At 43.1% G+C, this 26611-nt stretch overlaps 1 protein-coding gene across 1 annotated transcript in view; it reads left to right on the forward strand.

Annotated features, from left to right (window-relative positions):
• The window catches only part of LOC108030669 (glutamate receptor 1), a 29662-nt gene extending 24779 nt beyond the window's left edge, over positions 1-4883 (forward strand). Inside the window, exons 15-17 of the mRNA XM_017103700.2 lie at positions 337-581; positions 1090-1564; positions 1812-4883. Coding sequence (XP_016959189.1) covers positions 337-581; positions 1090-1564; positions 1812-1916 — 825 coding nt within the window. The 3' untranslated portion in view covers positions 1917-4883. The remainder of the gene's footprint in view (positions 1-336; positions 582-1089; positions 1565-1811) is intronic.
• The last annotated feature ends 21728 nt before the right edge of the window (positions 4884-26611 follow it).

Here is a 26611-nt window from a genome sequence, read left to right on the forward strand (position 1 = left end):
CAATCGGGCCAAAAATGCAAAAGAAATGGGACGCAATTCTATTTTTTATGGCTACATTTATTTGAGATGCTTTTAAGCACACTTACGCTCTGCTGCCCCGCCATGTGAGCAGATATATCCAGCATATATATAACTTTGGGGGCATATACTTATGTATCGCCCGACAGTGGTTGATAAGCGACTAGGGTCTGGAGCTCGAAAGCAGCATTAGGCTGATGGATGCCTGGGTGGAACCTAGGGACCTGGATGCGAGTGTCCCTGCCTCGGGATTCCTGGGCGTATACGGTTCATCCGCGTAGTCCGTACTTAATATTTCGTTTGCCCTTGTGCCCGCAGCGCTCCCAAATCGGACTGCACAACAAGATGTGGGAGTACATGAACTCGCGGAAGCACAACTTCGTGCTCACCTACGACGAGGGGATCGAACGCGTGCGCAACTCCAAGGGCAAGTACGCCCTGCTGGTGGAGTCCCCCAAGAACGAGTATGTGAACGCCCGCGAGCCCTGCGACACAATGAAAGTGGGCCGCAATCTGGATACAAAGGGATTTGGCATCGCCACGCCGCTCGGTTCGGCGCTCAAGTGAGTACACTGCGGGAAAGTGGGGCGTCTCATGGGGGAATCGAAGCTGGGCACCTTAGGTTACATCACGAAAAAGTCAGAAAACAAAAGAACAATATTTTGGATTTTTAAAATGAATATTTTCAGGCAACCCCTTTTAAAATAGGTATCTTTTAGAATCATAATAGTTTGGTAAAAAAAGTTAATTTTTATAGCCCAGAAAAGAAAATATAGATAAAATTATAGATATACTTTTAAAACAGTATTATCCGATACATATTTCTTAGATTTTAAATACATTTCTATTTCATTCAGTTTTTTTAGTTTAAGTGAGTACCAAAGAACCCTTAGATTTGCCATAGAACGGGCATCGAAATTGTTTTCAGTGTAGGCCCGGAATCTGGGTGCCATTGGGGAGTCAGAAATGGATGCTCTTTAGGCTGAGGAGCTGGGCGTACTGAACCAGAGATGAAAGCTAACCCACATACTTAACAAAGGCGCCTCCATTCCCCCTCCTCCCCCACAACAGGGACCCCATCAATCTGGCCGTGCTGACGCTGAAGGAGAACGGCGAGCTGATCAAGTTGCGCAACAAATGGTGGTACGAGAAGGCGGAGTGCAACCCCCACAAGGACGGGGAGGCCTCGCACAGCGAGCTGTCGCTGAGCAATGTGGCCGGGATATTCTACATACTGATTGGCGGCCTGCTTGTCAGCGTGTTCGTGGCCATCCTGGAGTACTGCTTCCGCAGCAAGGACTCGCGCTCCGCGTCCGGAGGTTCCGGCATGGGCATGGGCATGGGAATGGGAATGGGCATGGGACTGGGCGGCGTGGGCGGCGGCAGCCTGGGCAAGGCCAATGGGTCCATGATGCTGGGTCCTTCGAGCGCCGGGCCCGGCGGGATGCCGTCCTCACATCAAAGGAGCACGCTGACGGACACCATGCACGCCAAGGCTAAATTGACCATTCAAGCGAGTCGCGACTATGACAATGGGCGCGTCGGGGTAAGTGCACTTGGAGAAAATACTACGACTTTTATTTAAATGTAATTAACAGTAAATATCGTTTTATAATTTTATAATTTACAATACATATTATTTATTATATTGAAGACACAAATTATATATTTTAAACTTAGGCAACGATTTCTCAGTGCAGTCGACCACTGCTGATTGCAGAGTGGTGGAAGTGCCTTCTATTTATAACGCACTTGCGATGTGTATCCAGACATTGGTTCTAATCCACGCACAGTATCTGAATTGCGCCTCGTTGCAGTACTATCCGCCCGCCCAGCTATCGGCCACGCCCCCCGACGCCGGGGACACCCTCCACATGAACGCCCACGGGCAGGTCTGACACGAGCACGCGCAGGAGTCGCGCCTCTGACGCACTCCCTGCGCCCCCACGATCCGCCGCATAATGGCCAACAGCCGCCAGGAGACGGAGAAGATGATGGGCGGTGGAGGTGGCCACGGGGTGACCGTGTCCGTTCCGGCCACCTGCTCGAGCAGCATGAACGGCAGCCACGAGGGCAGCCTCACCCTGTCGCCGGGCAGCGGGAGTGCCACCCTGATGCGCCACTCGCCGGACATCAACCAGCATCCGTACGGCAAGTAAGTGCTCGGATGACCCGGATGGGTTAGCTATAAGGAGACCTAGTCGTAAGTGCCAGTCGAGAAGCCGAAGGACATCCGTGAGCAGTCAAAAAAGGAGGGGCGCTCAATAAATGCTGCATACTTTGAGGATGGATTTTAAAAGGTTTTATGTATATCACCTGTTTCTTTTTCAAATTTGCTTATAAAAATGTTTAAATTTTTTAAAATTTGTAGTTTAAGAACTGGCAGTACTAATTTAATATAAATTATTATTTAAATAACCATACACCAAAATTGTTGTGACGGTTTAAAAGTAAAAGTAATTTGAAAATTAACCGACTGCAAAAGCGAAAGCAGAAGAGTGCGTTGCAAAATACATAGCACACTTTGGGAGCTATTGCGTGCCAAATTTATGGTTATTAATTTGCAGTAAGTGCGCTGAAATTCAACAATAAATCTCGACACCGAGCGATGCAACAAAGTATGCAGCTTTATTTATGCGACCGCACTCAAACAATTGCGCTGCGCAATCAGTTGGCAAGTTTTTTGTTAGCCTGTCAGCAGTGCAATGCAAATGAGAAGTATAAATTATTGCATTACTGTTAACAGTCAGCTGGGCTGAGGATCGGATCGTATGGTATGGGATCTAGGCAGGTGGGGCGGGAAAACAATGAGAGGTGGGCGGGTGGACAACAAGCAAGTGACAACCTACATGGGGGGGCAAGGACAACACGCAAAACTCGAAATAACCATAGACACACAGATACTCACATATATATAAACACTGCAATTCATTGCATTCAAATGACTGATTAATATTTTTAATAAACAACAAATGCGCCGCAAGTCAATAGTTAAAAGGAAAATTGTGAAAACACGCACAAACACGGGCTAAGTGTTCATAGCGGGATATGCCACGTTCGTTTTTTCTCCTCAATTATCGTTGCGGGATTTGTTGTCGCGTATTTGTTTATAATTAAATTACAGAAAATACTGGCTTAACAGCACAAAAAATACGCTAATGAATACAAAGCGAGTGTCAGGCGGGGCCCAACACAAATATTGTAATAAATTAATTAGCGCTAAATAAAGAAAATAGTTTTACTCATAGTTCGACTCGTGAATGCAAAACAAACAACTGAAAAAAAGCTACGAGTGGCTAGAAAGCAGAATTTTAATTAAATTTATTTTAATTAAATTGTTTTGATTTCTGAGCTGCGAAAAGCAGGAAGAATTCGCACAGATTATTGCGTTTTTCAATTTTAACCATTTGTGTTATGAACGAGATTTATTTACTCGTTTCTTTGTTCTAAAATTCCATGCCCCTGGCCCCCAGTGAGTAGCTACTAACTATTAGGATAGGCTAGGTATAATGGCTTGGATTGTGAGGCCAATCAAGCAACAACAAGAGTCGCATACTTCCGCATTGAAATTGGTGAAGACAAACCGGATGTAGCTGTAATTAATAATTGTAAAAAATAAAACAGAAAGCGTACTCTTACTGTAGTTAAATTTTAGCATATACCTAGTATACTTTGCATTGACATGGGTCACGTTCTTTATTGTACATAAAACATGCCGAATGCTGCATAAATGGGCAAACGTTGAACATTAAAACAAAAAGAGAAGAAAGCGAAATACCATAACAATGATCAAGTCATATCAAACGGCATTCAAAATGGTACTAAGATTATCCCAACTAACATAACAAGTTGAACGTAAAAATTCCATTTCAAAAAAACTTAAAACTATTGTAAAATATTTATGAATTCATCATTGTTAGCTCAGATTTGTGTGTGCATAAAATTGATTAGAGTATTTATTTTGAAAAGCATTTGGGTTTTTGGTTTACACTTCCCGTTCCTGATGGTTTTGCCAACCTAAATGTTTCATAATCCCGGCTGGGGAGACGACTTCAAACAACAACTGTTGCAGGTGAATTGCATTTAAACTCAATTTTAGTTATTTAATCTTTGACAAAATCAAAACTAAAATCAAACAAAGCCGCTAAAGTGCATAAATAAATTTAATATCAATAGTAAACAGAAAATTGAAATAAAACTACCGAGATATATGTATGTGCAAGAGCAAGAGTAAATACCTATAAATATAAATGGTAAACTGTCTAAGCAAATAAGTATTTATATATGTATCTACAAAATACGTATGCAGGCGAACCACTAGAAATGTTTTGCTAGAAAGAACTACGAATCAAATCAGATAATAAATCAAAGAGACAGAGCCAAAACCGAATATAAAAACTCAATTGACACCGCCACAAAAAGGATAGGCGAATCAAGCGAATTTTGCCCACGGCAGCATGACTACAATATTAAAGAGATCCGAAAACAATTAGTGTTAAAAAGCATAGCCGTAAGTTGAAATCAAATTTGAATACCAAAATGCATGTCTTTTTATTCAGCAACACTCTTATTTTAATTGATTGAGTTCTGACGCTGCGCGGAAACCTTTGAGATTCCTTTTTTATAAAACCCTCACATATAGTCGTGCATAGCCAGGTGTATAAATTTCAATTTATTTGTAAAGTGTTTCCAAAGTCAATACATGGAAATGAGCAGCTGGCGGAGCGGTACGTTTGATATATTTATTAATATTTAGCAAACATATTGTTATCGAATTGCATTTAACTGCCCGAAACCAAAGTGAAAGCATAATGAAGGCAAACAAAGATGGTAAATAAAACTAGCATAATAATAAACATTTTAAACGCCTCCTTCTTTTCTTGGGTGGGCGAATCTGCCTCCAAATCCGAATCTGATGGATCATTTGGCTGAGTAAATGAATTATTCCACACCCGGCGGGGTGTCAGTGGTCCATTCTTCGGGCTAGTCGTTAATCCAAATGAATTAAGACAAATTTGGCTGAGTAAACAAACCAGCCTGGGTCGGTTCTTTGCCCGGCCGAAGCCCACTGACTTAGGTAGCTGAAAGCATTTGCACAAATTGACGGTCTACCGCACTTGCCACATGCGGCAGCTGAGAAATGCTGGAGCACTCTCGCACACACAAACTGGGGCCAGAGGATGCCTTTATTATGAGGTCGCCGTGTGCACTGCAGTGACATGGAAAACTACCCACGAACCACCCAGGAATAACCCAACGCCCCCAGTCAGAGATGAGAAAGGCACTGTACTATACCAACTATTATTTCGACTGTGTTTAAGCCACCCCACAACTTAGAATTTGGAAATAATTTATTATAAAATATTTTTTTCTTGGACTAAAGGTATGCAATAATGTTCTTTAAGCCCACAATTAGAAAAAATGTATCAAAAAAAAGACTATACTTTACGCATTGCATACTTTTAGGCATCTTAACTGCCATTTACATTTTAAAACCCCAATGATTTGTGTGGAAGGTAATCTAAACTATTTTTCCCTGAGACTGTTGACGGTACTTTCTATAAAATATCAAGTTATGATATGGACAGGGACTTGTTTTCAGTACCTTTTTACTGCAGATGTACCCAAACATACCCCATCACCGCTCAAAGCCCAAGTAGCTAGGCCTTCTGATGCTGATTTCGGTAAACTATTTACTGGATTCCCGGGCTGTGTGTGCAACATGAACTAAATGCGTTTGCGGTTGAATTGTTGCCTTGCCGTTTGTTTTGTTGCCACTGCCACCAACTCCACTGCAACATAATTAGAAAGCGGGAAGGATGGGAAGTCGGAAGTCATGATTCACGAGTGCCGCACACGCCGCAGTAATTAACACACAAACAGCCAAGTCAGTGCCACCGACCGCCAACTGCCGGAGCTACCAGGGCGGCTTAAGGATGCCCGTGTTGGCTTAAAGACCGCTGCAAACCTCAAAAGATCTGCACCACACAAACAACCCACCCACCCAGCACTCACTCTCCACATTAGCATAAAAACCACTGGGCCAAAGCGTGAGAGTTCTGGGCCAAGCAGCCCTTGGGGTATGAAATTTTCCATTTGACAAGTGCCAAACTTGGGCCGTCATAAAATTAGCGCCGTTTTTAACTTTGCCCAGTACACAAAGGGCATGGGCATTAGATGGAATGGCATGGGGAATAATGGTGGGTCGAATAGCCTCCGACATCCCTTTCCCCAAATATGCTCTGCCCATCCCAAAACGCACACACCGAGCAAATAAAGAAAAGGCCAGCCAAAACTGGATCTATAAAACGAAAGCACTGGGAGATTTCAAGTTGCGGATGGACTCGTGAGTAATCCTCAAAAAAGTTTGAAAAAAATAATAAATATAACAAATTATTTCATTAAAGAAATTGTAAAATATGATGAGAAGATAAGAATACAAAATACCAAAAAAACTTTACCAAATATTGAGTAGACTTTATAGACGTTTATTGGTTGGTATAAAAGCTAAATAAAAGCCTATTGACTTCCTGCTGTTGCAGGTTGTAAAATCCCTGTGCTTACACCTGAGTATCTTCCATCCCTAGAGTAGGCTTGCACATTTTTGAATTCCTACCTTTCGGATTGGCCAGAGGTCCGCTCTCTTAGACCCTTCCTCGCATCCCTTAGACGGCGGCATAAAAACAAATGAGGCCCCAAACGTGCTCTGGCACTTCGCTCGACGGGCGGCCAGTCGAGCGTTCCGTGATGAAATGGCAAACATTCCGGACGGGTCCGGCGATTTCTCATGGCCAAAAGTAAATAGGACTAGGCTGCGAGGGGGCCAGAGGGTCAGAGGGCGCTGCTTTGATGGCTCTAATCGATCAAAGGCAAACGCCAAATCAATTGCCGCCGCCTCGTGCAATTCTGGATTTGCTGCGGAAGTGGTCGAGGCAACGAAAATCACTTAGCATAATGAGGGCCTAGATTTTGCAGACCGCCCGGCCTGCAAATACACAGGTAGTATACCAAATACGTGCTAATAAATCTGCCCGAATGAGTTTATTTATTTGGTTGCCCACGGAGGCCGGGGCCTGTCACGGCTGCCTTACACTCTCCATTGATTTATGTCGATCGCGTTTGTCGTTTTAAATATTTATCGAAATGATTGGCGTCCACTTGCCTCACATCTTAATTATCGGCCGGAGTTGAATGGAAACGCATGGGGGCGGGCTAAAGCGCCTCAATTTACATGGCAATGAGTAGCGAATACAAAGTGGATTACACTGGCCAGCAGGGTAATGGTTTGTTAATTGCGAATTATGTCGTATGTGGGACCAAACGTTGTATAAGCATTTATACCAATGATTCAACGATTCAACTTTATTTATAATTATTATGTTTAAAAAAAGAAAGCTTATTAAATAAATGTAATGCTGTTTTAAATAAATAATGATATTCTCGGCGAAAAATACGAGCGAATGGTCTGAATAAAATCCCCCACCTGTGTTGATTAGTGTATTCCAATTAGGGCGCGGCATGCGTGCTTCGAGTGCAGCTCCGTTTTTACCACTGTACCGACGGGCTTAATGAGCGGTCATCTTCAATTAATGTGCAAAATATGCATTCACCATTTTTAATTTATTTTAACCATCCTTCCGCAACGGCCCGGTTGAATGGGAGCGGAACGGCGTGGCAAGATGGAGTGGCAAGTAATGCCAGTCGGCCAAGCTGCCGGGCTGCCGGTTGCCAGGCTGCCAGGCTGCCATATCACTTACCTTGCATATTTTATTGAAATTCAACACCCGCGTATAAGTTTTGTGTTACTAGTGCCGGCCAGCGTCCACGTAAATTGCCAAATTACGTTGCCAGCATTCCGAATGCGGCCGGGAAACCCTAGAGGCGCGGTAACCGGAGAGAACCGCCGGGGAAATTGGTCCTGCGTCGTCCGCCTGTCTGCGTACGCCTTAATTACCCGTTACATTAGACCGACCGTCACACCCACCGACCGACCGACCGACCAACCAACCAACCGACACTCCCCCTGGTCCTTGGCAAGACGAGTCGTATTTTTCGGTCCTATAATTGATATTTTGGGAATTGCGGGTCTGTCTTGGGCGGACGATTCGTGTTGCGTAACATTCAAAACGCTTCGAGAATATTAAATGCGACATTTGGGTGTGGGTGCCATACGGCAGGGCTATTCGTCCTGCAACTCATACTGTCTACGTAACTTATGTTCAAAATATGATATTCATAAGTGAATGAAATCTTTATTTATAAAATTTATATTTAACACCTGCTACATAAAAAATTAACTACTTTTTTTCTTCACCTACATTAAAGAAATTATACAAGTAAAAAAGTATGAAGTAGTAGTAGTTGCTGATTAATGGGTATCTGATAGTCGAGAACAAGTAACGAGTAACGAGCTTTGTTCTTGAGAGAGTGACTTGTGAGAACAGTTGCTTGCTGCTTGCATAACGCCATCTCCCTCGCACTCCCTTCAGCTGAGTACTGGGTATCTGATAGTCGAGGACACAGACTTCAGTGTTCTCCCTTGTTAAGTCCCACAAACTAAGTTGTCTTCCTTCTTTAATTTCACTATCATCCCGGCACTATTCCCCCTAAAATTCCAATAGGTCATTACACACATTTTATGGGAACTTTTCCCTTTGCCGCAGCTCTCCCCCCTCTTCAGACCGTCCATTATTAAAAGGTTTTGCGGTTTTTCTGTTAACCAATTTGCTTGTTTCCCGTTTACATGTGGATGCCATTTTGGATATTGAACTGCCGTCCCATTCCATCACTTGTCCACCGCCCGTCGACTGCTGCTGAAATATTGAAAACTTTTGTGCGGTCGGCAGCTGGATTTTTATCCTTGTATCCTTGCATTTCCGCAATTGTCAATTAAAAGTATTACGAGCTGGCTCAGAGACGGAGGGCGGGGGTACTGCCCGCAAAGCGGCATGTAAAAATCAATCAGAGGACGGCGACATCGACCGCATTAGCTGGCCAACTAGGAGAAGAGACGAGTCGGACCATTCGAGCCGAGAAACCGCAGTCAACTTGCTGATTGCGCTTTGTCCTCTGGCCATAATCCCAGGACCAGGACCAGAGCGAGGACTATTCTGAAGTCCTGCTCCTTGCAGATCCCTCGCTGCCCCTCCGGTTCTGCGGCTGCTGTGGTGGCCTTTGTGCTCGATTTAGTTTCGGGCCGAAAAACTTTTGCCGTCTGCCAATACAAGAGTAATTATCGGAAATGCGGTCTAGACGTAATCCCGGCTAATGAGCAGTTACGACTGCTTCAAGTGTCGCCCCGGACAAATTGAAATACGTTGACTCGGCGGCGGCGATGGCCGTCTTCGTGGCTGTGGTACATGTCAAAATATGAACTGTCGTGGCATTAATACAGCGACTGCATTTGACAGACCGACGACGGCAACTTCTGCTAAACTTCAGTATTTCCCCTATTTTTTTCTTGCCTTTCACCCAATCTGAAGGACAGACGAGTCGTAGTCCTGACAGCTGATTGATGCATTTCGCAATTATTTTTGACGCTGCCGGCGAGCTGAGATTGAAAACTTGTCAGTTGCATTGACGGAAAGTGCGGAAAATGCCGAAAATGCATATAAACGATGCGACAACGATATGGGTTTGTTAACACGGTATTAGTTCGAAAACGGGTGAGGGAATTTCTTTGCTAAAATATATACAAATATTTAGATTTTTCGAATATTTGAATGAATGAGAATCTTTACCTTGCCTGGAATATCTATCTCAGATTTTTAAACCTCCCTCCCAGGAGGATCTTTTTTAAGAACATAAGTTGTTTTAATAAATCAGTTGTTTAACTTTCTGACTTTACTTACTACCAGGATTGTCATCACTTCGCTGTCCCAAGGGAAAAGACCCAGGGGAGTTTCAGCACACGCCTGAACAATTTTTATTTGCCACATTTTATCTACATCGGAACTTTGGCGTAACAAAAGATTAGCAAAGTTATGCCAAAAGAGCGAAACTTGTTCTTCCTGCGTATTTTTTTTCCACCTGCTTTTATCTCCGCCGGCCAGAGTTTTCCCTGGCCAATTTCACCAGCTCCCCGGTGGGCTAGTGCTAGTGGAAAATGCATAGAATTCAACTAATTAAGACGCAGGGCGGGGAAAGACTGGGCAGAGCGTGCGAGAGATCTTATCGTTTGTGCTGAGGTGCTGAAAATATTAGAAAGTTTCAGTGCTCCAGAGCAAAGTTTTGCCTTTGACCAGCGGCAGAAATAAAGTACGCAAATGACAGCAAATCCTCAGGACGACGACGACGACGACGTCGAAGGGAGGCGAATTGCAATTTGCTGCATAAAAATAAATTGGCTGGGGATCAAGCTCGAGCTTAAAGAGTCCGGAAAAGCGCCGTTTGGCTGGCAGAATGGGATGAGAGTGAAGTGTGCTAGATGCAAATTGCTTAGTTTTATGGCTTTGGCTGCAGCTAATCGAAGTGAAGCCAATGAAAGGTAATAAGAGTTCTGCAAGTGCAATGGTTGTCGGAAATAAATTGCAACTGAAGATGTCCCCGGCACACACTTGATTTTATTCGCCCCCAGAACGACACACAGATGCATGATTTAGTGCTGGGGAGGAGGGAACCTGATGTGCCTTGTATTTATGAGATACTTTTACCGCAAATGACCAAGTACTGCTTTAACTGGATTTTACATTGTCCTCACAGGATGCAGGGAATGTAAGCCGCTTGTAAGTCGAGCAAGAAATGCGCCACCCTTTTTTCGGTATAATTAAGTATTTACTTTCACTTTGCCATCCAAGAGAGTGGGCTCTGGCTCTATCTATATATATACATATAGATGTAGCTGGGACGGGAAGCGGAAATGCGATGCGATGCGGCAGGGAAATCAAGAAGCAGAAGCCATCCGAGCACCGACATGAAAACTAAGCGAAAAAGCAATTAGAGCTAAACAATGAGAGCCAGGGGGCCGAGGGGCGGCGAAAAGGAAGAGGGGCTAAAAACGATGCTGTCTCTGCAAACTTGATATTATGGGGCTGCCATGTGTAAAATGCAGGCGAGCACGAAAATCCCAGAGAGCTGCCAGAGGGGAGTTGGCAATAAAAGTAGCGTGTGCATATTTCAGGCAAAAATGCAACATAAAAACATTAAACAAATGCCAGACGACGACGACGAAGGAAGGAGCAGCCGAATGGGCAGGCCAAATGCAGGCAGAGAGATGCAACGGGACGTATACTTGATGTGTCGCTGCAAGGACTCGCATAACGTATACGTCCCGTTGCCGCTGCGATAAGTGTGACAAACTGACATGGCAGCCAAGTTCCTCCTCGAGCGATCCCGACCGGCTCGTAATTTGATATGAATTTGCAATTTACACTGACAATTTTCCAGCCCCCCACTCCCCGTACGGCGGTTGCCTTTTGCGTGCAGCATGGCGTATGCGTAATTATGGTTTTGCCAACGGCCACATCACCAGAAACAGTACCCGGTTCCACAACTTCAAAAGCTGAAATCAGAAATCCAAAATCTGAGAGAGCTAAGCGGCCCCCAGGTGCACCGAACTTTGATTAACCCATTTTGCCAGTACGCGACAGAAACACACACACGAGAAAGCCGAGAAAACTCCACTAAACTGGGACATTCTATGGCCAAGGATCGGGATCACATCGCGTTTTTGGGGGCTTTCCTATCAAAGACTAATTAAAAACTTTGGCCAATGCCAAGAGTGCAAAAAAAAAGGACGCTTGCCATGTGCAAAGTTTTGTCATTTGAAAATTTAAACAAAAAGCTGAGGCAGCCAGCGGCAGCAACAACAATTGCAACAAGTGCTGCTGCTGCTGCCACCGCCGCCGCTTCCCTTGCCACAGTGGCAACTTTGAAATTAATAAATTATTCATGATAAATGAAAGTTTCGCGAGTTTCTTGCGGCGGTTAGAAATTTTGGGAACTTTTCAGTGAGCAGAAGAGCAGCAGAAGCTTGAATCAATGCAGGGTGCTTTGAAATCAATAAAGTTGGGGTGGAGTAAATAAAGTGGGACAGCTTTATGGCCTGGGGCCACTGCAATTGCTGGCACAAATTCAAGAATGGATATGTCAATCAGAACGCGCCGTTAAGCAGCATAATCAAGCTGGCAATGGTTTTTACTTTGGCGGCGGTGCCATCGCTTTTTCAGGAGCTGCAAGCCGAGCCAATTCAAATGTTTTTGCAGTTCATGTAGAGTCAGGTTAGGGTAGCAAAAGCCAAATAAAGACAAAATTACATTGTGCCCTAAGGTATGCAACAATATATTTTCAATCGTGATGTTCATTGAGTTCACTGCATACTTTCGGGTGCTTTAATAATTGATTTGGAAAGTACTGTGATTGTTGTCTTTAAAATGGCAATTCAATATTATTTTAATTCCTTTTCTGTGCCTTTATAAAACTACTGGGTACGCCGAAATTCCATAGGCAGAGTGTTATTTCTGCCAGGTGCCGGGTTTTTAAAAACGTTGACATGAATAAATATAATAAATGCAGTTTACCACTTTAACAATTTGTCTGACGCCGTGCACTTTTTTGGCCTGCACCTTGCGGACCGCTTGGTTTTGATTTTTTGCCCATGGACCCGTGAATCGTGCATCGGGAATCGCGAATCGAGAGTGAAAAATGCATGTAGCACAAATGGCAATCAGCGACATTAATAAATAAAATCGTTGGTCTTTTGCCAACCGACAGTAATAACATGCACGGCACAAACAACAGAAATCGACAAACAAAATGCGATTTGGGTGGCCGTTGGAAAAAAGTGAACGAATTTGTTCGCTGTTCTCTGTTTGTTATTCTGTTTTTGTTTTCATTTTTGCTGTTTGCTGCCAAACAGAACTATGTCAGCATTTTTCATTATGTGCCAAGAGTCGGCGGAAAGGGAAAGGGCAATTGTTGTGTTGCAGTTGGCACCATTTTTTAAGGCGCCACTTGAGTGGACGGCCATCGAAATGTAATTACAACGCAGATAGCATATTTTAATTAAATTCTGCAAAATCCAAAGGCTGAAAAAGCGAAGGCGGCTATCATGTTCGATGCAATTTCCAGTACTTCCGGTGTGTCACAAAGGGCCAAAAAGTTTTCCTGAGCGGCTTATGTGGCGTATGCGCAACGCAAAGCCCGAACAATTTAAATTGCACAAAAAGTGCCGGCACGTTGCTTTCTAATTTTAATTGTGGTAATGCGGTTTGCCGGCTTAAGCCCAAGCCAAAGCCCATTTCGGAAAACCCCCCGGCTTTTAAGAGGGGTTAGCAGCGGGGCGGGAAGGGTTTTCCCAACGAACGGTAACCGCGCTGTTTGTCAAACAAATTAGCAAGCTGCCTAAGAACTTGCAGTAGTTTTGCAACTTTTCTACTTTGTTATTGCAGGGCAAACAATTTTGTGAAAATTTAATTAAACTTTCGCCGAGTGTTGCCACTTTAAAGGACACTTGCCAGGGCAAAAGAAGAACCGGGGTTGGGGAAAGTGAAAAGGACAGAAGCAAATGAAGACTGTGACGAAAATATGTCAAAATCAAGGAGACTTTTCCGACCATCGCTCGGTCCAGCGGTCCATTGATCGATTGACTCGTTGCCCGAGCCCATTTCATTTCGGGCCAAATTGTTGGCAACATTTTTTAACTTTTATTGTCGCTGTCACTGGCAGAAGAATCGCCGAAGACAACGTGTCCTTGCCACGCTCGCCACTCATCAATTTTCCCGCCCTCCAAAAGGCCCAAAAAGGAAATGGGAAAACGGCATTGGCAATGGCAATCGGAAGGGGAAGGGGAAACAAAAGCGCTCCAAAAAATTATGCTAGCCCATTTGCAAACAAGCCACTCCAACGATGCTCAGCAACTGTTGCAGTTTCGGGTTTACAGCCCCTGCTTGTGATCCTGTTTTGGTTTCCGCTGCGGTTCCTGGTCTGCTCCTGGCTGTCCTTCGGCAGGACGAGTGCATTTGCAGCTTAAACTCAATCAGCTGTAATTTGCACAATGCGGCACAGCAAGAGGGGCTTACTGCCAATCGAAACGAGTTGGAGTGCATTAACCAGGAGCGGAGGCGGGGCTAGCTGGCAACCATATCCTGGCATATCCTGGCACATCCTGGCCATCATCTTTGCTCTGGCGCTGTTTGACGGCTGCCGCAGACGCCCTGGGCCCTTGGCTAGATAAACACACACGGCTATCCGCTCGGAAGTTAATGATTATGCCAGATTTTCGGTTGCACTGGCCAGGGAATTTGCGTATTATTTTAATGCCGATTATTTCCGAATAAATGCTTCATTTACCGGCGGTGGAACTAGCAGTCGAGTGGCTTGCAAGAGCCATTGCGAAATTGCTGAATAAATCAGAAATCGAGCCACTTACACAGCCACCAAACGATTGCGGTCCGTTGGCCAGAAGTCGTTGTTAAACTTGCACTTAGGAAAATAGTTACTTATAAAATTGTGGAATTAAATCTTCAGTTCTAATGGGTAAAATTATAAAATATATTATATTATAATGGTTTTGAAAAGTATACATTGTTCTTAAGATTCGTTGAAACTAAAAAATACCAACTAAAACATGCAATATTAATTTTTTTTTTATTAAATTAATTGCTTTCCGTTCTTTCATGTCATTCGTTAACAAATAATATATTTTGTTTGTAAAAACAGAGCACTGTCAAATTCATTCCTATAACTTCATTTAATTGCATCCCCTCAACTTCATTTCAATTTCGTATTTGTTTATAAAGCAAAGATACATCTTTTTCATCAATGCAAGTTGATTTGATTTTTTGCGAAACCCTATCATAATACTAATAACTAGTTTAAAAAACCACCACCAATGCTGCTGTTGTTTATTGTTATTGTTATTCATTGTATATAAATAAAATGAAATTCCATTCATGATGTTAAAAAAGAGTTCGACTTTCCTGTGTGAAATATTTTGTATTTTTTCACAGTCACAAATAGTGTTGTTGATTACAGCGAAAGAATCTTTTTATAAACTGATTAAAATGAAAGAAACTTTTTATAAATCAAATGTGATCTGTTAGGGAAATTTTCCGAGTGTCCTGCACGTGTGTGGGCAGGGCGAAGGATTTAAAATTTGCAAATGGACACAAAAGCGATTTCCAGCTTATTGGTTCGGCATTAATAATTTAATGGGCCCTGCTTTTGGCCGACGCCAGCAGTTGTTTAGTTTTGATTTCGTTCTCGCTCCTTTCAAGCTGGCCACACACCATACCTCGGCAATATCGCATATGTTGCAGATCCGGCAAACGAGCTGAGGTCCGGAAATGGCCGTTTTCAGGCCGTTTTCCGCTTTTTCCCAGAACCATTGTCACCTTTTTTTGCCGGCCGCCCAAGGAAGTTGGGAAAAAAAAGCGGAGTAAAAACAACTGTCAGTGGCTTGTTGCCTTTTTATTGGGTTCCCTTTTTGTATTTCTTGGATTTTTTTGGATTTCGCTGCGTGTGTGAAGAGGGTAGCTTTTTATGCGTCCTGTCAACGCAGCAGTTTTCTTGGGCTTTTGGGTCCTCGAAATCCAAGTGTCGGCTGACAGCCGGCTGTTGGCAGTTGCCAGTTGGTAGTTGGCAGCTCCTGTTCCTGTGCGTGTTCCTATTCCTGTGCCTCTTCCTGTTGCACCTAATCGCATAAATGTGCTGCCAATGAGTGCTGCTGCTGCATATTTCATAAGCCAAAAGGCCTGGTGCTTCCACCCACCTGGGGAGGTATGTCAAGGGAAAAGTTAACAGGATCAGCTGGATGAGAGCAGAGAAAAAATAAATGAAGACCACATACTTCACATGTCAGAGCGAATATTTCTTGGGCAAACTTTTTTTTCAATTTAATTGTGATTCAAGTTCCCAAAATGTAAGGATTTGAAATCTACTTTACCTGTCCTTTTAGCTCCCTTAGAGTATGCAATGAAATATGCAATCTTCGTGCTAAATGATTTTGTTGTTCTTTAATAGTTACAAAATACTACTGCATACTTTTAGACACTTGAAATTAAGTAAACAACAACCTATAACGGTAAAAAAAAGTTTATAAAAATATGTATACAAATAATTGGAAAAGAAAGTAGCCAAATTATGTTTTTCCCAGTGCACCTAAAGAGATAAAATATCTAAAAGCTGCAGTCCTGCAGCAGATTTAAAGTTTTGAAGCTGTCTGGCCATCAATTCGGCTGGACACCATTGATGGGCCTGACCAGCTTACCTGACCAACAACAGAGCGCCCTACGCCTGTGGCAAAAAAATAGAGGGAGGGGCTAAGGGCGGAGGACAGGAGCCATCTTATTTGGCAAAGGATTTGACCTGGCTTAATGATAGTTTCAATTATCGCCCATGCTTCCCAGCCTCGTGCACCAATGCACATGGTACAAACCCCAGATTTCAGACCTCATGGCAAACAGGAGCAATGCGTTCCGGGGCCCTGGATGCTTGCTTATCATTTGGCCATAGTTCTGGTCGTCCTCCTGGGCTTTGCTCATTATGGCCAAAAGCCAGTTGGCCGCGTTGCGCCCCTCCCCCGGTCGCAGCCCCTTTCGTGTCTGGTCAAGTGACAAAGGGAAGTTATGGCTCAGCTGGAAAATCGGTGCAACTTTAAAGGCTTCGAATGAACACGGCTCAGTGGACTTAAATCACTGCTATTCTAGTGGAGGAACTGGCGCTGTTTCCGCTTTCCGATCATTTATTTAAGTTGCACTCAACACAAAGTAAAATCGGCAACATTTGATTGCCAGTTCTGGCTTTGCAGGACTTTGGCCTTTGGCCCCTCGCAACTTTCGTTTCGTTTCGTGCTCGGCGAAAGTTAGTCAATGCGCGCAATTTGCTAAAAATAAACAGACTGGAAAAAAGTCAGGATGGGTGCGATGTTGCGAGGAAGGCGGAATATCGAATGCCCTGAGGTATCGCAATCAACGGGTTTCAATTCACTTAAAAATCAATGATTTTCTCTGTTTGCATAACTGTTGCTTAAAGCCTGAAAAGCAGGGAATTTCCTAATGATAAGAGAGAAGAATTGCTTAAATTAAATATATATTTTCCATTGAATTTTCTCTTAAGATGTAGAAATTTAATATACAGCAAAAAATATCTATTAATAATCTACAAAATCGAATGGTTTGGTTAATAATTGTAGAGGATCTAAAAATTTGCCCTTGACAAGAAGAAAGAGGGGTCCATATAAATCCATTTTTATTAACATTCACCTAAAAATGTCATAAATATAATTAACGTTTGGGGATGCATAAGCAAGTCTATTATTTTCGAGCATGAAGCTTTATAAAGTCTCAAAAAGTCTTCGCCCTCGGCAACTGGATCGTAATCAAGTATTTAAATTGGTAAGTAGTGCCTGGTGGACCCTTCGATTTCAGGGTATAATGAGGGTCATTGGTAACTCGAGTCTTCGCTACAAATGTTCCCCCACCCATTTCCCCTCCAGCTTTTTTCCTTTGGTCCCCTCTTCATTTCTGTTTGTGCTGCGCTTTTGGCGGCATTACGGAGTGGTATCCCTGGAATCGGAAGTCGAAGGCGGGACGGGACTTAAGTTCTTTCTGATTCCGAGTCGACTCTTAGCTGTTTGAGTTTTCATTTTTATGATATTGTAATATATTTGCTTTCAGCTCGTAATTGACATGGGTCGTTTGTTTGGCCAGCAGCTTGCACTGAATTTCGGCCCTGCCAGAAAAGTGATTTGGTGAACGGGGGGGCTGGATTTTTATATTCTGTATTTCTTTTTTATATTTTTGCGTACCAAATTGGCCGCGCTCCGGTTACCTCAAAAGGTTGACTGCGCCATTCGGCTCTTCGGACTGGGCTCCTAGTCGCTGTTTGTTCAGCTGCCAGTTCATGGGAGCTTATTAAATTTCTTAGCCAACTTTGTAATGGCTTCATTTCAGTCTTTATTTTTCTCCGGTTCTCTGTTATTTTCTGGGAATTTTTGCCAGCATTTTTGATGGCCCGGCCATTTGCATGGGAAGAAGTCAGAACGTCAAATCTCCGCTCACAATTCATAATCACGCCCCAAGGTGGCATCAAGTGAAATGAGTGTCGCATTTATGTGCTTTTCCTGCGGGCTAAAATGTGTGTGTGTGTGTGGAGGAAATCCACTTTCCCCGGAAGGCAGGGCCAAATTGATAATCATTTGCCGGGAAGCTTGAGGAATTTGGCAAAATATTAAGTCGCATAAATTCAAATGCGTCAGCCAAGCCGCACAAACTTATGGGGGGCATAAAAAAGTTGCCCCGACCAAATTAAAATACTTTCGGCTAAATACTTTGGCAGAGCAACTAACCCACAAGTATGCACATTAGTGTAAGTCCTGGGCGAATATCCTTGTGCCCTTCCGGAAGTTTTTGAGCGATTTTCAGTGGCTCAATGCGCTCACATTGGCCCATTTCTACGCAACTTGCCAAACAAATATAAAAATAAATTGTTGTAATAAAGCGCCAAGCCCACACACACACACGCTCTTAGCCCGGCTAAGACTTTGGCTGTATCTTTTCTATTGCCACGTTGTTGAAATCTATTAGCCACATTTAGTGTGGCTCATAAAATTCTATTGCATCATTTGTTTCTGGTAACTGGGCGGGTTCTGGTTCTGGCTCTGCTCTTGCTCGAGGATCCTTTTCTGGTTTTTCGGGCTGAGAGCGAAGGCAAAAGTATTTCAAAACAAGTTTCCTAGCTGGCGAAACAATTTGCCGCGCTTTCGCACATCGCTTCTTGCTGCTGATAAGCAAATGAGTGAGGACAGCCAGGGGATTCCACTCGCAGATACATTGTGTACACGCAGCCCGACCCCACTGAACCCTTAAGTGCTATGAGTTACAGGCATCGCATGTAGATGTGGCCTGTCCCTGTCCCATTGTCCTGACCTCCAGTCGGTCCGAAGCAACAGTGATGGCGTCTAATTTGTTCCCCCTCCTCCAGCTCCTGCTGCTCCTTCTCCACCATCCAGTTTTGTGGCCCGTTGGAAGCCAAAAGGCTTTTGGCCTAATGCGCTTCAAACTATGCAGCAGCACGCAAAACAATTTCAACTCGGCCAGCAGCAATTTCGAATGATTTGCCATAAGTTTTGAATTAAAGGGAGTCCGGAAACTGGGGATTAAAGCACAATGAGGGCTATAAAAATAAAGTTGAACGTTTCAGAATACTTTTTTTACAGCCATCTAAGTAACTATTAAAAATATTAAAAACAAATTTTTTAGAGAATTAGTAACGCTGGAAATAAACATTAATATTTTTAATAAGTTATATTTGATACTAAAAATATTTATTGTTAGTTATGGACCTTCAAAAATATTAAAGTAATATAAACAAATTTTTTATCAAAAAAATATAACATTTTTATATAATATTTTGCATTGGATCCGAACACCTGAGTAGTTTCAGGGTACTACTACTTTGACCTCATCTGTGGCCCCCCGACCCCTGACCTCTATACAAGCTGGCCAAATGAGGGAATGAGTTTGAGGCTATCAATGGCCCTCGTCCATTGCCATTTCCAGAGCACAGACCACGGCCATTCCCTGGCCTATACTGTGTGCCAAATGTCAATCACTTTGAAAATGTAGTCAAATCAACTGTCAAATAAGCGTTGCATTGCCCCATATGCGTGGCTGTGTGTGCAGGGGTGTGTGTGGGTGTGCACGTGTGTGTGTGGTGTGTGCGCAGCACTCAACGGCAATTCAATTGAAATCAAATATGCAACAGCAATCGAGTTACCCAACGAGACGCTTGCCACGCCCCTCCTGGGGGACTGCTATAAATGTTGCTTGGCGTGTTATGTAGGTGTTTGCAAGTATGTCACCATCATCACCCGGCATGATGGGGGAGGGGAGAGGGCGGAGGGCCGAAGGCGGGGGAGTGGCCACAGCAGTGTGCAAACAAACATTGTTGTAATTGCTGAAAGTGTGTCAAAATGACAGACGCACCCAGTGTTTGGAGACGTTCGAGAGAACAACCTGCAACTTCCTTAAAGCAAAGCCCCCGTAGGTTGTTTGGATTTCCGCTATTATGCCACTAAACACCTTTCCAGATCCTCAGGGTAGTCCTAAGACTTCTAACATCGTCTTGACCTATACAAACCTCAAAAGGATAAGTCAGTGAGGGATAATATAGGTATTCTTCTGGGAAGATAACTTCGCCTAGTTCGAACTTTTCATGGAGAATACTACTATACTCTTAAATTTTAGAGAAAATATTAAAATAACATAACATAGTATATCATTAAAAAAGCATTCTTAAAACCCACTTGTGTTTTGAATCAGACAAGAATATTCATTCATAAGGAACCTCATTTCCTTACTTAGTTTATAACTGTACCTTAAGTTCCTAAAATAAGTTTCTTAAAGTATTTTATTAATGTATATTCTTATGTTATTAAAAAATTTTGACCTGCAGTTTTCAGTTTATAAGATAATCATAATTTATGGACCATCATTTCAAACTTTTTAGAACGACAACCTTTCGCCGCGGTAAATCAATTGCCATAGTCACGACTGGCGGCGCCGCAAGTATATTACCACTTAATTTAAACCGCAGATCCCTAGAAATGCCAGCGAGCACAACAACACCTGGCCCAAAATATATATATATTACAACCCACACAGACACTGACAGACAGATCATTAGCAGGCAAGCGTAAAAAACGCTGATTAACGAGTCCTTGGGGGAAAAAAGGACTCCAGACCGGTGCGAACTAAACCGGATCCCGGTCAAACTGTTGGCGGCCTTGTTCCTTGGCGTAGATTTCAAACATAAATTTAAATTATGTTAAATAATCCCCGGTTCAAGGACATTGGCCATGGCATTTATTGTATAATTCATGGCCGCTTTATTGGCGCCGAATGTCATTGTAGACTCTATAATATTGATTGCCAAATAATTGAGATTCTTCCTTGCGCATAAAATTTGTTGCCATATTTTATGGCCATATTAGGAAATTACGCAAACGCCCGCTGGCACATGTGTGTGTATCTTCGTGTGACTGTATTGGGCGTGGCAATGTAGGCCAGAAGAGGAAAAAAACATTACTACGCTCAAAAGCTCGTTTGGCCGTTTATGATCTGGGCCCAGGAGCAGGGAAATGTCCTCGGGCATCAAAGTCATAGTAATAATCAGGGGGAAAGGTTGCCCCGCCTGTCAGGGGGCGTGGCAAAGGGCCTCAATAAAATGCCGAGTGCCGAAATAAAATCGAAATAAAAATCAGCAAAAAGGTGCGAATATATTGTCAAGCGAAAAGAAGGCAAAAGAAAGCGGTAGCTTAGCCAAAATGGCCAGCCGAATGGGCCCAAAATGAAAGGTGCAGGTGTGCTGGCGCAAAAAGATTTCCCCCAAAATGTTTTTTCCCTCTTCGGGGTGTTGATTTGCCAAAGATTAGGGGCGGTCGGCCGCTGGCCTAATCCCGAAAAAGGAGACTCCCCGGGTGAAAAACAACACTCAGCTGACGAATGGATGCCGGGATGTGGGGTGCTTAAAACTTCTGCTGGAAAGTAGGCAATATATTTTTTATACTTTTATTTTTTGGGAACAATGTTTATGGCTCTATGGCTATATAAACACCTACAGCAGTCATATAATTTAGCGTTTCTTTTTTCGCAGCGAGTTAATAAAACCAAAAAAGGGGAATGAAAGCGATCCACCCAAAAAGGCTACAAAATTTTAATTATCAAATGGACAGCAAAGGAAAGTAAAAGAGATAAAGGTTCCTCCCTTTAATTTTTTTTTTTTTCAAAAATTTAAAATGAAACAAAAATATACACTTGTGAGAAAACGAAGATTGCAGATGAATTGTAATTCGATCACTGGGATTGTAAAATAAATTTATGTCATTTTAGCTGTCTGAAAGTAAGCAGCATTACATTTTAAATATAGAAGTTCATTGATTTCTTTCATAGAGACAAATATCTCTTCTGCTATTTTAAAATATGATTTTTCGCTTAAGCAAAGACTAAATACTGCACCAGTCTTTGAAAACCTCCATTTGTTAACCAAAGTCTGAGCCCAGTTCATGCCTCCCAGGCAAAGCGCCACTTGCTTATCTCATTTCATGCAAATCCCGAGCGCAAAAAGCACAGAACTTTCAGCGCAAATAAATTTACATTAGCGACAATCGACTTTCACATGAACCGGGAAGCCCAGGGAGCGTTTTTCGCCAAATAAGGTTGCAGTTTTGGGGAAAGCAGAGTCAAAAGTGAGCGGGAACGGGAATGGGAACGCACTTGCCGGGGATTAGCGCAAGGATTGACTTTAAGACGTCAGCCAGTGGGTACATAAGTACTCTGCCCGGCAATAAAGAAAAAGGCACCGAGCAAAAGAGCTGGCCTAGTCCTGGAAAAATTTGGAGGGGCGGGCTGGCAGATTGGGGAGTCCAAAGGATGTCTGCTGCGTCTGTGCCGACGAAATGGCATAAATTTCAAAGTTTATTGCATAAATTGTCGTATTTTGAAAATCTTATTGCCTTTATAATGCCCAGGCCAGGCACAGGGCCCACCTGTCTGCCCCGTGAGTCCTGCGAGTCCTTGTGAGCCCTGCTTGCTGCCCGGAATCCTGGAGCTTGCGACTAGGGCGTATCATTTACTTGTTTGTGGCAAAGGCTCCTAGGCGCCTGTTGGCTGATGCTCGGCAGTTTTTATTGCGATAATAATCATAAAACATGCACTTAACAAGCAGCTTGAAATATGAAACCCAGTCGTCGCAGCTCGAACTTCAAATTTCCGTAGGTACATTTTATTTGGGGGCCGGTTTATTTACCCCGCTTCGCTGGCGAAATTGAGACCGCTGCAAGTTGGAATTCAACCGCGACCTAATTGGATATGTCGGCTAATTCATTTGTAGGCACAAACAAATTCGCTAACAAATTTGCGTTAATGCCTTAAGAAATATTTACACAGTTTCCCCACTTCTTACTTGCTTATATATATGCTGCCATAAATTCAATTGCAGGGAGTGTATCTTGAGTAAGCCTTTCGACCTTCAATGAGGCATGTGCCGGCAGCAACTCATTAAGCCGTTGGATAGCAAGGGATGTCCTGGAGAATGGGGGCGAAAAGGAGCCCTGGGTCCTGGGACGGGGTCGGTGGCGCTGGGATCCTTGCTGCTGCGGTTTATTTTCGGCTGTTATTATTTGTTTAATGAAATAAACGCACGACTTTCATCTTCATAAAACGGCATTATGGCATTAGCGCCGCAAATTTATGAGGCTCACCCCTCTCTTCCAGCCCAGCACCCTTCTGCCCGCAACCGACTCCGAAAAGCGGAAAAACACCAGTGAAAAGTCAGGCAAGGAAAATGACTGGGAAATACCCTTCATAAGAAGAGGGAATAATCAGAATACACTACCTAGCACAATTATTTACTTAACTTTGTAATTCAGCTATTTTTTTTTCAAAACACCAAATAGCATATTTTAACAAATCTTATTTCATCAAATCACTCATCCAAATGTTTTCATGCAAATATGTAGCAAATATGCCCCCGTGTAATTACCACCCCATGATGAGTGCATAATTTTATTTTGTCTAATTTATTTAATATGCATAGAAAATTGAACTACTTCATTCGATTTGGCAAAATACAAAATTGCTATGTATTTATTCATTTTGCAAACGATAAACCCATCATATTACCGAATATTGGCTCAAATAACACATGCAAGCCGAACTGTCTGCGAAATAAAATGTAAAAATGCAATTACTGCCCGGGAATTTTCGTATACCCTATAAGAGAGCACGACTCCCGGTTATTCCATTTAGTCGGGTTTTTCGGGTTGCGATGATTTTTATGAACTTGGCTGAGCTTTAAACTTTCTGTGGCATACTTTCCGGCGTGCGTGGGGTCACAGGCGCTACGTGGGGTCAACTCCGTGAGTGGGTGTGAGTGCGATAAACTAGTGAGGCTGTGGGTGTGGGATGCCTAATGGGGCACTGGCTCAGTTCTGTTTCAGCTGGCACTGCAGTCACTTATGGTTCCAGAGCCAGTGCATCTGCTAACCTAATTCCCGCAATGCCCGGAATAACCGGAGAAATGTCATGGCCAAAACGCTCCGTCATGCAATCATTGGGCGCAATCAGGGGCACACACGCTTTGCATGCACCATTTGCAGGGCTCATTTGCCCCGAAAGTAGCCACAAACCATAAAGCCCCCCAGCCCCCGGCCGAACATATAGAAAATGTAATTTTCATATTTCTTGCCAAAAGTTCTGGCAAGCCAACGACAGTAACGGAAGGAAAGTTTCCCAGTGATGCATGGCTGGCCTCTTACCAAGTTCACAAGGCGCTGAAATGTCTACTATAAAGAAAAAGAATTGGGGGGGCGGGCATGGGTTGCTTGATGGAAAAAACCCGAATGGCAAGGATACATCCACATGGCATTAACAATTGATCAGGGGGGCCAGAGCCGCAAAAAAAGTGTTATCAAGTATACGAGAGTAGACAACAACGAAAAAATTGAAAAGAAATAATAGCAGGTGCCGAATTACATGAAAAATCACTTAGGAAAATTAAATTTCACATATTTTTCACTTCAACGCCGAGACACGGTGACATGTCTTTGAAGTTCCTCCTCTTTTTCCCCGGCATCTGTGCGTTTCGCCACCGCAAAACATGAGTAATGCGTTCCTTGGCCGGGGTGAACTGGGCTGCCAGGTGCTACGCAAGATTGTTAATGCATTGTCTCAAAATAGCAAAACTTTGGGCCGCTGTAAAATTCATCTAAAGTCATCTAAATCAATTACATTATTCAGCACTTGCTGTCAGACTCAGGAAAAAGAACTGGCAAGACTCTGGTCCTTCAGCGATAAGGGGAAAAAACAAGAAAAACTAAGGAAAAAGCTAAACAAATCAAAATGTAAATGCAGAGAGGGAGCCCCCGAAATGCTTCTTGAATTGCACAAATAAAATATAAATACGCACACAGACCATAGAATTTGAAAATCGTTTTTGTCGTTGTGCAGATTAGCAAATAATGCAGGAGACGCAGACAGAAATAGAAAAAGGAATCGGGACACTCAGGAATCGGGATACACTCCTACCACTTGCGGCTGCTGCACACTTATCCCGATCTTTTCAAGTTGCAGCACAGAGAAAAGAGTAAAAGAAAATTCTACAATCCAAATAGTATAGTGGTAAAACTTGCAAACTTAAACAATAAGTAATTTAATATTTTATTGTTATTGTATTATCACATTTTATCATAGAGCTCCGAAAAGTATGCAAGTATAGTTTGTTCACCTTCAGCAAGAATGTTACACCTTTTCCTTAATATTCATTCCAAATCACGGTGTACCCTTTTCCATTGCATACTTTTGGACACCATTATAAACGACTTTAAGAAACTTAACACTATTTCTCGCAGTGCGATTCCCCAGCTGCTGGCTGTGGCCAATGATGCTTGACGTTTGGCACTGCCAAGTCGTCGTCGTCAACGCCACAGCACCTACACACACTGTCATGCCAGGGATCCTTAGCCAGCCAAGACAAAGGCGAAAAACAAACAAACAGACAAATAAAAATACTCAAATCCGTTGGCCAAAGCCAAACAGGAGTCATCGTTGTCGGGCGCTCCTTGAAAGTTTCCACTCGACTGGCTCTCGAACGCATTTTCATTTTCCGGGCAGCGTCTTAGACAGGGAAATTCTTGGGGCATAAGCTCCGGCCGCACGCACATCAATCACAATCCCCCCCGAAAGCCCAACGAGCGAAATGGAGGAAATCGGGGGCAACTTAATTTCTCATGTTACCTGCCCACAAAACTTAAGCAACATTTGATTGAAATCATTTTCAACAAGTCAAGTGATGGATGGCCAACATGTCGGGGGATTAGAATAATGACGATGGGAATCGACATTTGATTTTCTGCGGCTGGCCGCAAATATTAGTTTGGCCCTCCCCCACCGCCTCATATAATCGTCGATTAGGTTTTGGGCATAAATATTTTTCCATCACGTTTTGTTACTTCCTACTTGAATTAATCTCTTGCAAAGTTGCAACTTAATTTTCCGCGTTCCAATCGAAAGGCAAAGGCAAAAAGCTTTGAAGCTTTTTACATCAATTTCTTGGCAAGAAAAGTTTTAGCGCACAAAACTTCTTGGCCAAGTTTTATGAGTGCGGTAAAAGTTTATTAAAAACCCGCAAACAAAATATTATTCCTAAAATGCGCAGGGGGCTAAAAAAGAGGATACACTTCGGTTTAACTGGTGACCTTTGACCCAGGCCGAGCTACAATTCGGTTAGCTAAATTCAAGGTCGCCTTTTTTATGCAATCCGTATGTTGATGTAACGCAATCTGTTACTGAGTTCAATTAAACGGGGCACACACACAGGGACAAGAGCGAAAATTGAATTTTAATGAATCAACGTTTGCACAGCCAGAAAAAGAGGAGGCAAAATGGAAGTCGCACATGTCACCGAATGGCGGCCATTTATTTTGTGAAAAAATAAAATTGAAAAATAATTTTGTTTTACAGAAAAAAAGAAATGGCTCCGACACTGTGCTACGCCAGAGATTTGCCAATCGACATTGATTGATGAAAATTGATAAATTGTGAGCCCGGCAGATAGCAGTACACCACGGCGTATGAGCAACGAAACTAATTGCGCG

Source organism: Drosophila biarmipes, chromosome 3L, assembly GCF_025231255.1.
Source record: "Drosophila biarmipes strain raj3 chromosome 3L, RU_DBia_V1.1, whole genome shotgun sequence".
NCBI classification, from domain to species: domain Eukaryota; kingdom Metazoa; phylum Arthropoda; class Insecta; order Diptera; family Drosophilidae; genus Drosophila; species Drosophila biarmipes.